Consider the following 17,891-nt stretch of genomic DNA (forward strand, 5'->3'; position numbering starts at 1 on the left):
ATCATGAGCATTTCTAGAATGTCAAACAAACAGCAGGGGAAGACGTCAAATGCGTTTCATTCCTATATTTATTATCAATCAATAAGCATTTCTTATACACCTACTATACACCAGGTACAGTACCAAGCACCAGGGACAGATACAAAGAAAAGCAGAAGATAGTCCCTGCTTTCAAGGAGCTCACTTGCAGTTTCATTTATGATGTCTTGAAATACAGCATTGGAAAAACCCAGAAAGCCCACTGGGATTCAAAGGGAGCTATGAGACCATGCCTTAAACCCAAATTACTGATCCTCAATGACTAGCCTACAACAGGTCTCAGTCCAAGTCTTACTTAGAGTTCTGACGACTCAGAGTGAGTGTAAATAGCAATTGTTTCAGTTCTGGCCAGAAACCCTGACGTTCTTCCCCTCCAAGATTGACTTTCTTTCAAAATAGGGGAGAGAAATGGGTCTTATTCCTTACCTAGCCCTAATCACTGATTGGGTATTGCCTCAAACAACCTGAGACCTGGGAAAATCCTTGGCTTAAAAAGGCCAAGGTCTCCCACTGCATGGGGGGCCATCTCCAGTTGTCCTTATCTATATCTTGCCACTGGACACAGATTATTCAGGAGAAGAGAATGAGACTGATGAGTTTGCACAGCCCTCCCTCACTTAAATTCAATTCGCTTGCAAGTCAAGATATCACCTACCTGATACATCATTGGTCCTCTTCAGAAAGAAGGTCAAATAACAACAATCTGTCTGTGAGTCTAATGGGAAAATCTTCTAGCCTTCTTCTCATTGAAAGTAATGCAGTTTTAGGTTTCAGACATGGATTTTTATTCTATTAATTATGAATCTTCATTTGCCTATGCCATTTAGGCATAAATGAGCATAACTGCTTATTGATTTTTCTAAACATGTTACAGGTTCGTGTGGCTTTTGGTCTTTTGGTTTTAATATTACTGTGCAAATTATTTTCCTAATACTAAACAAAGACCTCTGATATCAACCCAAATTTGTCAAAGTGAAAAATTTTTGATATATCACTATAATCCTTTTGTTAGGATTTTAATTTTTTTTTGCATGTTCATCAATGATGCTGGTCTACGGTTTTCTTTTTTAGTCTTTTCCTGGTTTCAGAATTAATGCTATAAACTTGCCCTACAAAAAGCAACAAAGTTTAACCTTGGGACCTAATTGGCTGACTTCTTTGAATCAATTTCCCCTTAGTAGATTATGTTGTATTTATATGCTTCCTGGAAATTTAAGGGCATAAAAAATTCCAACTACATAGAATCTTGGCCTTTTCAACTGTGCAGATGTCTGAAAACCACAGGAATCACCACACCCTGCCATGGTAACCAGACACATTTCCAAAGATTCTGGTATCAATAATCATGACTATCAAATATAAATGCCATTGCATCATTGTTATGGTAGACTAATCAATTTCTTGTTAATTGTTCAATGACATAAGTCACTGAATGAGTGTCTCAAGTGCTGGTGGCAGGATTTCCCTAACAACAGTATAAAAATTTTTTTAATTCAATGAAATTTATATCTAACTCAATTTACGCCAAAGATTTTTATCTCACAGCACTTCTTTTAAAGTTTATTAAATTTTGCCTTCTGAGAATGACTTTTTAGAGATCTCGAATTCATTTTGTCTTAATTTGGAGAGTTTATATTTTTGTTATTTTCTACCAAAACTCTACGAGTTTTGCTAATATATAATTTATTTACTAAACTGGGAAAATTACTTGTATTTCTCCTCTGTTGAGATTACAATTGGATCATTTTTAATTTTAGTAATTTGATTTTCTTTCTTTCATATTAGATTGGCTAAAGATCCTAATGAGTTAGTCTTTTTAAAGAACCAATGGATGTATTGATAGTTTTTGTAGACTTTGTTAATATTTTTCATTTTATCTACACATTCTATGTGTATTTGTTAGTTTTCTGAATTAAAAAACTGCATAAAAATTCAGTATGATCTGCAAAGAATTTAATATTTCTGCATTCTTTACAATTTAACTGTGCTTTAGCACAAGGTTTGTTTGTTTTGGGGGGGGGTAATAGTACATGTATTGTTGGAAAATACAGATATTCTAACTTTAAATTCTCCAATATTTTGTGCAGGTCTATATTTTCCTTTCTTTATCTTTCAGTTAGGGTTGTCTAAATCTGAAAAAGGAACACTAAAGTCTTGACAGTCATGTCACCACTCTTTTTGAAATTAAGTTAATTTTTCCTTTATGAACTTAGATGCTATGCCATATGGTACATGTATATTTATTGGTTCAATGACTATGGATCCTCTAAATATGGAGTGTTCATTTCCCAAATTACTTTTCCTGATACAGACTACAAACCCTGATTTTTTTGAAAACCATTTTGGCATGGCAGATTTTGTTCTGGTCTCGTTTTCATGTCTGCTTTTAATAATGTGTGCATGTATGTGCATGCCCACATGTGTGTGTGTTTTCACAGCACCACTCTCCCGGTTTTCCTCCTATCTATATGACTGTCCCTTTGCTAGATCCTCGTCCAGAATATTCCTCTAAATATATGTGTCCTTTGGGGTTCTGTCCTGTATCTTCTTTTGTTCTCCCTATACACTACTTAAGTTGGAAAGTTAATCAGCTCCCATGGATTTAGTTATCATTTCTATGCTGATGATTCTCAAATCTACCTCTCCTGCCCCAGTCTTTACATTCTTATACCTCCAGCTGCCTTTCAGATATCTCAACCTAGATGTCTAGTAGACATCTTACACTAAATGTATCCAAAACAGAACTCATCATCTTTCTCCCTAAGCCCACCCTACTCTTAAGTCCCCTATTACTGTAAATGGGAACACCATTCTGCTAGTTCCCTAGGTTTACAACTAATATGTCATTATTTACTATTCATTATCTCTCACCTTTCATATCGATTTTGTTGCTAAGGCCTAGCAATTTCACATTTGCAATATCTCTCAAATATTCTCTTTTCTCTCCTCTCACACTGCAATGACTCTAAGGCAGTCTCTCATCATCTCACACCTCAATTAGGACATTAACCTGTTGGCGAGTCTGCCTGCCTTAAGTCTCTCCCCACTCCAATTCATCCTTTCAGTCACCAAAGTGATTTTTATAAAGTGCAAGTCTGACTGTATCACTTACCTAATCAATAAACTCTAGTGTCTCCCTACTGCCTCTAGGATGAAATGCAAAATACTCTGTTTGACATTCAAACATCTTCATAACTTAGCCCCCTCCTACTTTTCAGTTTTCTTACACCTTATCCCACAACAATCTACTGACACTGCCTCCTGGCTGTGCCATCAACAAAATACTCCACGCCTCGGTTCAGGCATTTTCTCTCGCTTGTCTCCCATGCTTAGTATACTCTCCCTCCTCAACTCTGCCTACTGACATCCCTGGCTTATTTTAAGTGCTAATTTCTCATTTTCACATGAAGCCTTCATCAACCCCTCTTAATTCAGGAGCTTTCCTGCTTTTCATTAATTCCTATTTATCCTGTATACAACTTGCTTTGTATATATTTGTTAGTATTTTGTCTCCCCCATTACATTGTAAGCTCCTTGAAGATAAGAACTATCTTGTGCCTCTTTTTGTGTCCCCAAGATCTGGCACAGTATCTGACATATAGTAGATGCTTAATAAATGTTTATTTCTTGTTTCACATATAAAAGATTGTTCATTTTGTTTTCTTATCCATTTTTCTACTTTTGTCTGATTGGATTATTTAATATATTAATCATTAAAGTTTGGGTTTGGGTTTTCCTCCACTTGCTTCTTTTATATTGATTTTTATCACAATTTTCTTTGAAGAGAATAACTGTTCCCTGAAATTAGCTTATATGACATTCCTATATGAGTTACCTCCTTATCCAATCGTCAATATTTATCTGTTTTATCCCAAGTTCTTTGAATATGATTAAATTTATTTACTATTTCTTTCTTTTCATTTATCTGTTTCTTTCCTTCTTTTGAACCTTCCCTTTCACTGTCCTCTCTTCAGCATGATTCAAAATCTTCTCTCCCTGAACACTCCTGTAGCAGCTAGAATAACTTAGAAGTCTTCTTTTAAACCAAGAGTTATTAAACATTTTGTGACACAGAACACTTTTGAAGGACACCTACCAAGAATAATGTTTCTAAAAGCATAAAATAAAATACATAGGATTGTAAAGGAAAGCAATTATACTGAAATACAGTTATGAAGATATTTAAAAGTTTGTGAACAACATGAATCCCTGTTTTAAATAAAAAACTCTATGCCTTTCAAGTGGCACCCTTCTCCTACAACACCCCAAAGAAAGGTTATATAGGAAACATAAGCCACTTAAGGTTGGTAATTTGCATTAATATGAAAGATGATGCCAAACATCTTTCTCTCTCTCCTTCAAACTAACAAACATTGTGAACTCCTAATTATTTACAAAATCCCACATTATCAGACATATTTATAGCTCAACAATATCACAAAAACATATTTAAAATATAAATGATTTTTTAATTTTAGTATACCATTTGATATCATCTAAACTATTCATTCTAACCACTGGCAAAGATGATAAAAAATGCAGCTACAGAGATCTATGATATTTAAGTAAAGCTATGTAGAAATTGTTACCTAGAAAAATAAGAAATTTAGGAGATTATTTGTTTATTAACTATTGATATGAATATATTGCAATGTTTGCCTCTAAAGAAATATATAAATCTGGCATAACAATACCAGCAGCAGACTTAAATTAACAATTTATTTAGGAATTTGGATCAAAATATTAATTAGTAATATTTACGAAATTAGAGATCCCTGTGATTTGATTTTCCTACTCTCCAAACTGCTCTGTCAGCCATGGAAAAATATCTATCAAATATCAAGCATCTAAATCAAAGTGAAATGAATTTCATTTGGATTTGATTTTGGGGACAGGGTGTAAAAAAAATTTTTTGAGACAATTCCCAGAAGATGGAATTCAATGGCTTATAGACTTAGCTTACTAAACCTGTGTGGTATCATGAAAGGAGCATTAAATGAAGAGTCGGGACAGCCTAGATAAAATCTCGGTTCTTCCACTGGTTAGGAGTCATAAACAAGCCATTTTACCTCTTCTAATTTCAGTCTCCTCATGTTTAGAATTAAAAGGCTGAAATAGATTTGAGTTATCTTACATCTCTAATAGTTCATTATCTAGGACCTAAATGTCTTCATATCCTAAAAAGAATGGAATACCTTTCAAGATCTATAGACTGCATTAATAGGCCAGGAGAAAAATCAAGAAAATATATGTCCTTCTCATGTAGCTCTAATCCCCAAAGAAAGAAAATTTATGGAATCAAACTTGTATTTTAAAACATTCTGAAGGTTGTTAATGTTAATAACCTTCTTCCTTTGAATATTTATTATAAATAGCTATTCATTTTATTTTGTTTTTGATGGCAAAATTTCATTTTGTAATTTAGAGGGAATATTATAATTCAAATAGCACATATTCAGTTTAAAAACAACTTTTGAATTCAATTTTGTAGTTATACAGGAATTGGAAAGAAGAAAAGATTAAACATTTCCTTTTTGAGGCAAGACAGTGTAAAATATGTTTGGTGTTTAACTTTTTCTTACTAGAAGCCAATAAGAGATGAAAACGGTAAATGTTATTTCAGGTTATAAAACACAAAATCATGACATCATACTTTCAAAATATAGTTTTATTTGTGAATCTATAAATTCCCAAAAGAAATGACTGGTAGAATAGAAAAACTTAAATTGATGGTGGCAAACTTCACTGAAAAAAAAAAAAAGAACTGACTAGGAAAGAAAATATATAGAAATGAAGGGCAATCTAAAAGAGAAGCAAAAACATTAAAGGAAACTGTGAGCTCCATAAAAACAAAACATTTAAATCTGGAAGACATATTATATAGAGACAACTAAAAGATTATTAATCTCCCAGAAGAACAAGACTATGCAAAAAAAAAATTTGAACATATAATATATGAAATACTACAAGAAAACTGCTTAGAATTTCTGAACACAGCAAACAAAATGTCAAATCACCTCCCCTCCCCCCAAAATTCTAAGAACCATAGTTAAATTTAGTAGTTCCAATGACAAACAACAAATTGAGCAAGAGATATGGAGAAAGATTTTCAAGTAAAAAGGAAAAAAATTCAAATAACAAGATGATTTTGTACCCAGCAGAAACAACATTAAGGAACAGAATAATGTTGTATAATGGACAAAGGAGCTCAAGATGCAACCCAAGGTGACACACTCTATAGATCTGACCCTATTCATGAAAAAATATAAGCTTTCAATAAGATAAAAAGGTGTTTGAAGTATTCTTACAAAGAGAACCAGACCTGAACAAATTATGAATTTATCCAACACCAAAGAAAACATGCATGCAAGATAAAAACAAAATGAACAAAAAAGCAATACGGCAACCAAGAACAAAGTCAACAAAAGAACAACAGAGAGATAATTCAGAGCTTTCTTTCTAAAAGTGCATATGAAACAAGGGAAAAAGCAAAAAGACGTGGAAAAATAGGCCAGCCACATTGGAGACGAAACCTTTCTCTGAGACAAGTACTGTCCACATCCTTCAAACAAGGAAGGATCAAGCCCAGCAACAGAACTATAAGCAGACAGAGAGATAAAGATGGAATCATATGTAAACATACAATTGCATATGTATAAACATATACATATATACATAAACTAAAATCCATTCTCCAATATATATCTGGTCAAAGGAAACAAACAGTGCTCAGAAGAATTACAAACAATCAGCCATAAGAAAGAACTCTCCAAATGACTAATAATAAGAGAAAAACAAAACACAACCCACCCTGAGTTTTCACCTTAAATCACACAGATTGGTAAAGATGACAAAAGATAAGAATAGTCAATACTGGAGGGATTGGAGGAAAACAGGCACACCGGGGCTCTGCAGTGGAGCTGTGAATCAGTACAATCATTTTGGAAAGTCATGATAAATACGATGAACACCGAGAAACGTGGACAGATCTACATGAAGGAGCGCACAGGGAAGTCAACAGAGCCTGATAAGCAATAAACACAACAACTACAGCAAACAAAAAGAATCGTCACCAAGAAAAGAAATAAAAATTGAATGATGCAAAATGTCGAAGAATGAGCATGAATTCAGAGCAGAGATGTGAGAAACGTCCCACTTGGCCCTCTGGAAGGCCTGTGGTAAACTGCATATATTTTCAGACTCATTCAACCTGCTGCTCACTTATGATCAAATTTTTTTCATTTTTTTGTCTTTAAAGATATTCTTTGTAATAAGAAATTGCTCTTGGAGTGGAAGGAAAGAAATATGAAGCAGGGTTTGGTGTGGAGGAGGGGAAACATGGTAATATGAAAAAGATATTAATAAAAATGTATTTATTAAATTGAGAAAAATTATATTATGCTCCATTCCTTGGAAGAAAACTATTGTGTAGTATATCTAAGGACATAAGCCTTTTCACCTCTGAAAATTATTTAGCTGGTAGATTTTTGACCACATATTACCATTAAATTCTATGGAAAAAAACTCTCAGGGTACTTTTATGTTCTATACCCCATAAAATGTAATATTCTTAGTTGGGAAAGATCTGAAGTAAAGAAAAATCTTAACACAAAGTCAAAGAAATAAAATTCTGAAAAATATTTTAGCACCCTATATCACCTCCTTCCTTAAATAAGAACATCATCAAAACATACACAGACTATTAGTCTGCTTTGTACTGATGGTGACAACAACCAATTGATGAATACCACACATGTTATCAAAAACTTTAAGCATTCATGAAATACTTTTGTGAAATATTTTTAGGAAAATAAGGAAGCTACCTTTCATTTTCTAGACTAGTTCCTATTTTATGCAAGTATACTTAGATTTTTGAAATCCAAAGGGAGAAATAATCAAAACCTAAGCAAATAAAAATTTTAAAAACTGGCTCTTACCTGTTCCTTATTATTTAGAAAAGGGGGACTAGTTACTAAGTGTGAAATTTTTTCAAGGTCATCGATTTTTTCTGTCAGTTGCATGATATCACGGTCTTTTTGAACTAGTTGATCCTTAAGAAAAAGAATATTTTTCCGGAGCAGAGACTCAGTTGCTTTCTTTGCTTCAAAATTAATTTGTAACTCACTGTAAAGCTGTTTAAAAATAAATATTTAATCATATTAAATTAATAACCAATTAAAAATATTTATTTACCTATGAGATATCATATTTGGCAATATATTTAAAACATAATTCTTACACTCAAAAAAGGACAGTTTCGTTAGGAAGATTACATATAAACTTATAAAACTTATGCAATAATACAAGATACTTCAAAATTCAATACAAGATTAATGGCTGGACAAATGGTTTTGACAACAAGTGCTCGTTTTAAGGCCAAAAAGTACATAGAGGTGATAATAGACAGAGTGCAAGAAGCCACAGAGAAAGATAGGCAGGTATTCCAAAAGATTCACAGTACAAAGTATATGTGGGGGACAGTGAAAAGTCAGATAAAAGGTACATATCGGGGACAAAATGGAAGATAGGACTGGAAAACTCCCCTAGTATTGTCCGTCAGGTTTATAACCTAGGGTGTCACACTTTACTCTTCAGTATCTCTTACCCTCCAATTCAATTTGTTGCCAAGGCCTATTAGTTTCCAATTTGGGCCCCTTTTTCTTTTCTGACACTGTCACCACTCTAGTGCAGGCCCTTATCACTTCATGCCCATACAGTTATGTTACAACACCTTCTTGTTGGACTCACTACTACAAGTCTCTCTCCACTCTAATCCATTCTCTAGCCACCTGTGCTTTCTAAAGCACAGGTCCAACTACGCCAACCCTCCCTCCCCACCCTACCCTCACAATATTCCATCTGTTACCTCCAGGATCAGCTATAAAATGCTCCATTTGGCATTCCCAGTCCTTCATAATCTATTTCTCCTTGCTCCCACCATTCTAGGCTTCTTACACATTTCTCCCCACCTCTTTGTTATTCTACAAACAACACTGCGACTCTGGACATTTTCTCTGGCCATTCCTCACACCTGGAACACTGTCCCTCCTCATCTCTGTCTCCTGGCTTCCCTGGATTCCCTTTAAGTTCAACTAAAATCTCACATTCTACAAGTAGCTTTTCTCAATTTTTCTGAAAATTCTAGTGCCCTCCCTGTGTTGACTACTTCCTATACATAATGTGTTCGTATATATTTGTTACTTGTTTGCACATCCACTAAATTGTGAGGGTAGCGATTGTTGTTTTCCTCTTGTTGTATCCCCAGCACTTAGTACAGTGCCTGGTACGTAGTAGGCAATTAATAAATGCTTAATTGCTGACTGAGATTAAAGAACGTCTTGAGCGACACATTTAAGAAGTTTGGATTTTATCATATATGAAAAAGGGATCCACTCACGATATTTAAACAGGGAGGTTACAAGTTCAACTATGTTAAAGATAAATTCTTTTCTTTTGAGAAAAAAATGACATCTTCAATAATATAAAAGGGCATCAACTGCAAACCCTGGCAACCTGCGCAAAAGGACTACAAAATTATAAACCACATGTGTATCAACAATAAAAATAATTGTTGAGCTCATTGTACTTGCCAGGCAATTTTAGTCAAAAGTATTGCTGGCAATTGAATACTATCCTACCTATTCATACTGATCCGCTAACGAGAAATTAAATATACAAATTTATGAAAAAAATAAATTTATGGGAAATATTTGGGCACAATTCAGTTTCAGTAATTTAACTAGATTACAGGAATTACACATCTTACTTGCAAAGCCACTACAGACTCTAAAAACAGTTACCCGAATTAAAGGTACTAGTAGAAGACCTATGACTGAGATAGAAGCTGATAGCAAAAGAAAGCTTTCTGTGCAAAGAACTACTGCTTCTGCACCGAGATTAACTAACAGCCAAAGCTTCACCAAAAGCAAGAGCTTCCCTGGGCAATGAACAATCAGAATGATTACCTGCAGGCAAACAATTTTTCAACTTCTAAAAGAGATAAAATAATATTTTAAGAGCCCTGGGAACCACTTTTTTCTCTAGCTCCTAAAAAGTATGGGTTCTATCCCTACCATTTGAGCTCATTCTTCCCCCCAATCACTAAATATACTGCTTTATTTCTCCATACTCCCTTCCCCATTAAAGGCAATATAATTTATATTTAAGCTACAAGACTAACGAGGAAGTGTTTTTATCAGAATGATATTAAATATTTTTGTAAAGTCAAGAATACTTATTTATGAATTAAACGGAATTTTGTGGTATAAATATGAGTTTCTTTATCGTACCATCATAAGAAATGCCTAAAACCTTTTCCAAAACACAGTTAATGCAATGAGGTTTGTCACAAGGAGACAGGAAGGGAATGGAAAGACCTGATAGCTTCACAGGTAAAAGAAAGGATTAGAGGGGGTCAGATTGGAGGCTTGAGTTGTACTGGGGATTTGAATGTGACTACTATTGATACTGGGTTCTATAAAGCAGAGGAAAAGGTTAGATAGAATTAGAGTAAAGTTGCATGAGCTGAGCTGATGATCTAATGGCAGAGGTGAACCAAAGATAGGGTAAAGAGCAAAGTCTCCTATTCTGGGACAACCTCATAAACTGTTAAAATATAGAGAATTTGGCCTTAGGTATCCAAATTGAGAATATTAATAAAATTATCATGATTTTTCTGTGTAATGGCTGGAAAAACAGATATTATTCAGAAGCTGGTGAACTAGTTAATAATTAATTCTCTTTTTTCCTCTTAATCTTTCTTTACAAACTTGACTTCTGACCATTTCATTAAGAACAACCAAAATGTATAGACAGAAAAAGGATATAAATCAAAGTGAGCAATATTATAGTATTTCTTAAAGGTTTTCTCATTTACAGAATGAGAAATGGAGTAGGTTAATAGCTCCCATTAATGCAATATTTTACATTATTTCAACCTGAAACCAGCCCTGTGAGGGAACCAGAAATTAGTGTCATCACTCCCATTTAACAGTTGCAAAAACTGAGACTAAAAGAGGTTTAGAGACTTGCCCAAGATTGAAGAGACAACAAGCAGAAGAGATGGAATTTGCATCAAGTTCTGTATCAATTCCTGAAATCTACATTTATCACAAATGCCCCTCTCAAATCTAAAATGTTATATTCCAATGAGTTTACTATTTGGTAAGGAAAAAAAAGTTTTTTTTAACCAAAAGGCAGGTTTCTAAATTATATATACAAATCAAACAATCGTGTTAAGATGGTCCCTTATTAAAAAAACAGGCAAGGAAAACATAACATTAATGTTGTCTGCATCTTCCCATCAGTCTTCAACACAGGTTTTATGTAATATGTTGGAGACCTTTTCCAGATCTTTTGCCACTGGATAGATATCAACAAGGCACTAGGACTGTCCATTGTGTATATGTGTGTAAATATGTGTATATATATATATATGTCTGCATATGTACATGTGTATATATGTATATATATATGCATATATATATGCATATATACCTTGATATTTCTCAATGACCAAACTATAATTGCTGGGCAAAAATTAAAAACTCTGTTGTGGAGGGGAAGGGAGAACTAAAAGCATAAACAGGGAAACAGGATGGAGGGAAAGACACAGATAGCAATCATAACTGCGAATGTGAATGGGATGAACGCTCCCATAAAACGGAGGTAGATAGCAGAATGGATTAAAAACCACAATCCAAGAATATGTTGTTTACAAGAAACACATTTGAAACAGGGAGATACACATAAGATAAAGGTAAAAGGTTGGAGCAGAACATATTGTGCTTCAGGTGATATACAAAAATTAGGGGCAGCAATCCTAATCTCAGACAAAGTAAAAGAAGCAACAGATCTAATCGAAAGAGGTAAGGAAGGAAACTATATCCTGCAAAAAAGGCACCATGTCCAGTAGTGAGTTTTTTCATGAATTTTTTTACTTCACTCTAGGTGCTTCTCCCATCTTTGTTTTCCTTAGGGCGATTCTTATTTCTTCAAGAAACATTTCAATGATCATAAAGTTAAGATGCCTACTACCTACGAGAATAATTTTGGGGATCAAATGAAGTAATATTTGTAATGTTTTACAATCTTAGAGAGACATATAAATGTTAGCTATTATTATAAGAAGGAAGAAAATAACTCAGAGTCTTATATCAAGCATTAGTCTCTCTTCTGAGCATCAATTCTGCATCACCATCAATATACCGGACATTTCAACCTGGACACCCAAGATATTTCAAATTTCAAACATGCAAAACCAAATTCATATTTTTTATCCTAAAACCCACCCTGCTTCCAAACCTTCCTATTTTTGTCAAAGGTGATATTATTCCAATCTTCCAAATTCATAACCTCAGTGTTATCACCTCACTCTCCTTCACCCTGCATATCTAATTGCCAAACCTTGCCATTTCTACTTCTCTTGAATCTAACAACTTATATCTATTTACACAGCTATCACCCTATTTAAGGCCCCTATCAGCTATTAGATGAGTACAATAGCATCCTAAATGAATTCCCTGCCTCAAGTCCTTTACCACTACAGTCTCTCCTCCACACTGAAGCCACAGTAATTTTCCTTAAGCACAGATTTGACCATGTCATGCCCCTACTCAATAAACTTCATTGGTGCCTTATTGCATCTAGAATAAAATATAACTTCTACCATCAAGTTTCTAAAGCCATAAATAATGTGGCCCCCAACTTATTCTTCTAGTGTTAATACATATTACTCCATTTTCAGCACTTAAATGATCTGGCCAAACTGACCTCTCAGTTCCACACAAATACTCTCTCTCTTGTTTCGTTGACTCTTTATTAATCATTGTCATACTCAGAATGTCTCTTTTCCACAGAATCCTACTTTTCCTTCAGGAATCATCTCAAAAAGCAACTTTTGAATCAAGTTTTTCCTGATTCCCCCACCTGTCCCCGCCTCCCAAGTTACCTTGTATTGAACTACTTTGTATTATAATTTTTATATTCTGTGTACTTATATATGTAATTATTATACAATTATTGTACCTTACATGTATTGTAAATTTGTTGACAATAGGAATTGTTTTATTCTTTTTCTTTGTATCCCTAGTGCCTGGCATATAGTAAATAGTTAATAAGTGCGTGTTGATTGATTGACCTTTAACTTTCATTGGTACATTCTTAGACATACTCCTACTGAAGTATAATGTAGAGGAGAAAAATTAAAATAAATATTTACTTTAAAAAAATCCGTTGTATTTAGCATTTTATTTATAGGCATTTTCCTACTTATCACTGAAATAGATAATAAATTACATGACTAAAAACCCATATCTGCATATCACTGAAAAAAAATCTGTGATTTAACATAGTTAATATTCAAATTATGTAAGGTTGCATTCTATCAAAATGGTGGCAACCCATATCTTTCAATTATCATTATGTATATAAAAAGTAATAAAAACCATATATTTAGCAACCAAAATTTTCTGGATGGCCTACGGAACATAAATACTGGCATGTTCTTACTCATATTTAAATTGCATATAGAAAAGATTGCATAGGGAACTGCGGGAAAAGGACCCCCAAAAAAATTCATAGAAGGAGAATAAAACTCATGATGACTATTTTGTTTCTTCTAATTACTGTTATTTTTTATCTGAATGTGAAATCCCTGAATAATCATTTTGTGGGTGAATTTGTATGTGAGGGAAAAGATATGTCAATGATGTCTCTACAGAAGCATGACTCAAGCCTTCCCTGCACTCAAAAGTAATCCAAGTTTGTCTCAGTTTAATCTGTTTTGTACCCCTGGCTACTTACAGTTACATTTGTAGACAATAATTGAATATCAGGTGTGAATAGTACTCTGTATACTTTTTAAACTGTCAACTGCAGCAGATTTAAAAGGGGGTATAATAGGAAAACCGATTCATTTAATGTGCTTGTTAGAGGAGACAAAAAATTCTCAAATTACAAAAAATTAAGAAGACCTGGATTTCCAGTCTAACATAAATTGAATACCATTGAGAAATTTGAAGTAAAGGAGAAAGGATACAATGTTATTTTCTATTTTCCCTTATTCTAACCTTGACAAGATGGGGACAATCTAAGCATTAGCTTTCTTTTTTTTTTTTTTTTTTTTTTTTTAAGCATTAGCTTTCTACCTAAAACTTAAAAGATTAATCTTATTATAGCAATCATATCATGAAAACATTCTAATGAAAATTCTTCCCAAATGTTAGCTCAATCTTACTTGCAAATTCAAATCTCTGAGAAAAAGACCCCAAATACACAAATATAAGAGGGAGAACAATCAGTTATGCAATAGCATCCTAATGGATAATAAAGTTACATAACTGCAATGTAAGAATATGTTAAATTGTCTTCAACTTTTTTCAGACCACATAAGACAATAGCTAAAATATTACATGCAGCCTCTGTTCCTCAGCCCTTTCTGAAGGTTCTCAAGCATATGACCATCTTCCAGGTGAAGGATCAGATGATTAAAGAGGGCTCTAGCAAAAATTCTGTCAGCAATAATTAAGAGAGAGATCTCCATGTGATTGTCACAGGACAATCTATTCCCTTTACTTTTATAGAGATGGACAATGGAGGCATCCTTGAACTCCTGGGGGGTTAACCTCCTTTTGACATATAACCTAGAAAATTTCAGTCAATTTTTGTATGAGCAATGGTCTCCCTACCTTGTAAATCTCAGCTGGAAAAGAATCAGCACCAGGTGCTTTGCCACATGAAAGGAGCTAATGGTCCTCAAAACCTCTTCTTAGGCTGGAAGTTCGGCTAAGGAGGGATTGACTTCAACCTGAGGTAAACAGTCAACAGCCTCAACAAACTGATTGATGATGGTTTGTTGGGAACACTATGGGACTGTTCAACCCATCTCTCCAGGATCATGTCCTTATCACTAATCAATGTGGCTCCATCAGCACTGAGCAGCTGTGATGCACCATAGGTTTTTGGTCCATAAATGGCTTTCAGGGAATCATAAAACCACTTTGGATTGTTATTATCAACATAATACTGAATTTCATCTTCCTTCTCACTGAGCCAGGAATCCTGCACCTCTCTAAGCTTTACTTATACTTTGCTTTTGATGGAATTAAATGTTACTTTCTTAGAGATGAATGAACTATACTGTGAGCAAACTGTGGAGTTCTCATTTCTCATTTAGCTGCTTCTGAATTTCCCAAATCATTTTCATCAAACCAGTCTTGGTGCTTGCGAGTGTTCTGATTCAGATGAGCAAATGCAGTATTGTACACCAAATCTCTGAAAGCTGCCCACTCCTTTTCTGCTCCACTGTTGACAACTGTGTGTTGGCTCAACTTTCCCTCCAAGTTAGCAACAAACTGTTCAGGCTCAGAGAATAGCTCTCATTTCTTGACATTAACTCTTCTGTTAGTCATTTTGCCTAGGGGGTGGCCCTTTTGATGAATGAGAATATTTAGCTTGGAAAGGATAAGTCTATCATCAGTCCAGCACTCTGTACCACACATTGCCTTTGTCACTCTCACATCTTGTCTGTCTCTTCTCCTTACAATCACGTAGTCTATTAGATGTTAATGTTCACTGTGAGGGTGCATCCATGAAGTTTTATTGCATTTAGGTAGAAGACAGTGTTGGTGATGAGAAGTTCATGAGTCCCACAAGTCTTCAGTAGTAAGTGACATTGGTGTTGCTGTTTCCAACTCCATTCCTCCCTAGGATTCCCTGACAAGTGTGGTAGTCTGAGCCTACTCTAACATTAAAGTCACCCAGAATTATTAGCTTGTCCTCTTTTGGGACATTAATGATAAGGGTCTCTAGGTCTCCAAAAAATTTTTCTTTGACTTCACCAGGGGTTTGTTATGGTGGGAGCATAGGCACTGATGATGGTGGCATGGTATTTTTCTGCAAGTGGAAACCACAATGTCAAGAGTCTATCATTCACTCCTTTTGGCAGGTATACCAGCTTCCTGATTAGATTAGTTTTGAATGCAAAACCCATGCCAGCTTCACAGTGCTCCCCTTCATTGCACCCACTCTAGAAAAATGGGTATCCAGCTCCAACTTCAGTAATCTGGCCTTCATTTCTTCAGGGCTGCTATTTGGATGTGATACCTATTGAGTTCCCCTGCAACAAGAGCAGTTCATCTTTAAGGTCTCCTGGATTTTGTGTTGTCTATTAGTGTATGCACGTTCCATGTGCTGATGGTTAGTGGAATCATCTTTGCAGATGTTCTTGTACATTTTGTACATTTCTTTGTGTTTGACTGCATAGTAGTATTCCCCACCTGCCATGGTAATCAGGTCAGAGGTGGGTAAGCACACAATTTTTAGGGCACCCTTTCTAGCCCTCTTCCTCACACCAGGAGGTGAGCAGTGCAATCCTTAAAAGGCTGCTCAGACACCCAGGTGGCTGCCAAGTCCCACTGATGCTTCCAATGAGAAATGACCCTATGGCCTGGGCTGCCTGTGTGCAGGATTGTAACTACAGCTCCCACTGTATCCACACCTGCTGCTTCATCACTTGCCTGTCACTACAGGACTTTAAGGCAAAATAGTAAAATGGTGTGGGTGATGTCTTTTGATTCGTGCATAAATTGGATTTAAGTGAGGCAGAGTTGCATGAAGTCTTCAGTGTCACTCTCTCCTTCGGAGTCATCAGAGCCCAGTGGCAGGACAGAGTCAATACAGCTACCAATGGCTCAGGATACAGTGGATGACCTCGGCGTCCTTGGTATCTAACCAAGCTCTAAGTGCTCCATATCGCCTGCTTCATCTGCCTTCATGGCCATTGGAACAAATTGTTCACATTCACCCACTGCACCAAAGGAAGTTTTCACAAGCTTAGGGTAGACACCCTCCTAACTCACCAATGGGTTTAAGAACCCTTGGTTACTCTAAACCTGGTTTGGCCCGTATGCCGAAACAGTTTACTAGGGTGTGGCTGCTGCACATGCTGCAGCTTCTTGAAGCCACAGGTGAGAGTTGTGTGGAACAGGTGGACACCAACGGGGGAAAGAACTCTGAAAAGGGCTCGGCGATATGGTGTTTGCTGCTGGACAACTCCAGGAGAAATGTCAGGAGTAGAACAGAGGTCTGTACACAATGTTTATAGATATGACTAAGGCCTTTTGACACCGTTAGTCATGAGGGCTTATGGAATATTATATCAAAATTTGGTTGCCCGAAGAAGTTCAGCAATATTGCATGTCAATTTCATGATAGCACATTTGCCTGGGTTCTGGATAGTGGATAATGCTCTTGTGCCTGCCCAGTCACCAATGGAGTGAAACAGGGCTGTGTGCTTGCTCCCATGCTTTTCAGCATAAAGTTTTCAGCCATGTTGTCAAATGCTTTCAATGAGAATGAACACGACATCAAGGTCAGCCATCATACTGATGGCAAGTTCTTCAATTTGAAAAGGCTACAAGCCAAGACCAAAGTGGAAGGAGTGTTGGTGTGTGATTTTCTGTTTGCAGATGATTGTGCACTCAATGCAGCCTCTGAAGCTGAGTTGCAACAAAGTATGGATCAATTCTCTGCTGCCTGTGCTGATTTTGACCTAATAATCAACACCAAGAAAACACAGGTGCTCCATCGGTCACCATCACACCATCCATACATGGAACCATTGGGTACAACAAATGGAGAAGTTTTGAATGATGTGATAAGTTCACATATCTTGGTAGTGTGCTTTCCAGGGATGTACACATTGACAATGAGGTTGATGCACACATTGCCAGACCTAGCTCAGTGTTTGAGAAGTTCCAAAGAAAAGTTTAGAAGAGAAGAGGAATTAGACCTGACTACCAAACTGAAGGTCTATAGAGCTGTTGTGCTGACCTCATTGTTGTATGCCTGTG

General features: G+C 35.6%; 1 protein-coding gene across 1 annotated transcript in view; it reads right to left on the bottom strand.

Annotated features, from left to right (window-relative positions):
* The window catches only part of CNTLN (centlein), a 438,525-nt gene that overhangs the window by 235,392 nt on the left and 185,242 nt on the right, over positions 1–17,891 (bottom strand). Inside the window, exon 9 of the mRNA XM_072600808.1 lies at positions 7,977–8,171. Within this exon, the coding sequence (XP_072456909.1) occupies positions 7,977–8,171 (195 nt within the window). The remainder of the gene's footprint in view (positions 1–7,976; positions 8,172–17,891) is intronic.

Source organism: Notamacropus eugenii, chromosome 1 (genome assembly GCF_028372415.1).
Source record: "Notamacropus eugenii isolate mMacEug1 chromosome 1, mMacEug1.pri_v2, whole genome shotgun sequence".
Classification (NCBI taxonomy): Eukaryota; Metazoa; Chordata; class Mammalia; order Diprotodontia; family Macropodidae; genus Notamacropus; species Notamacropus eugenii.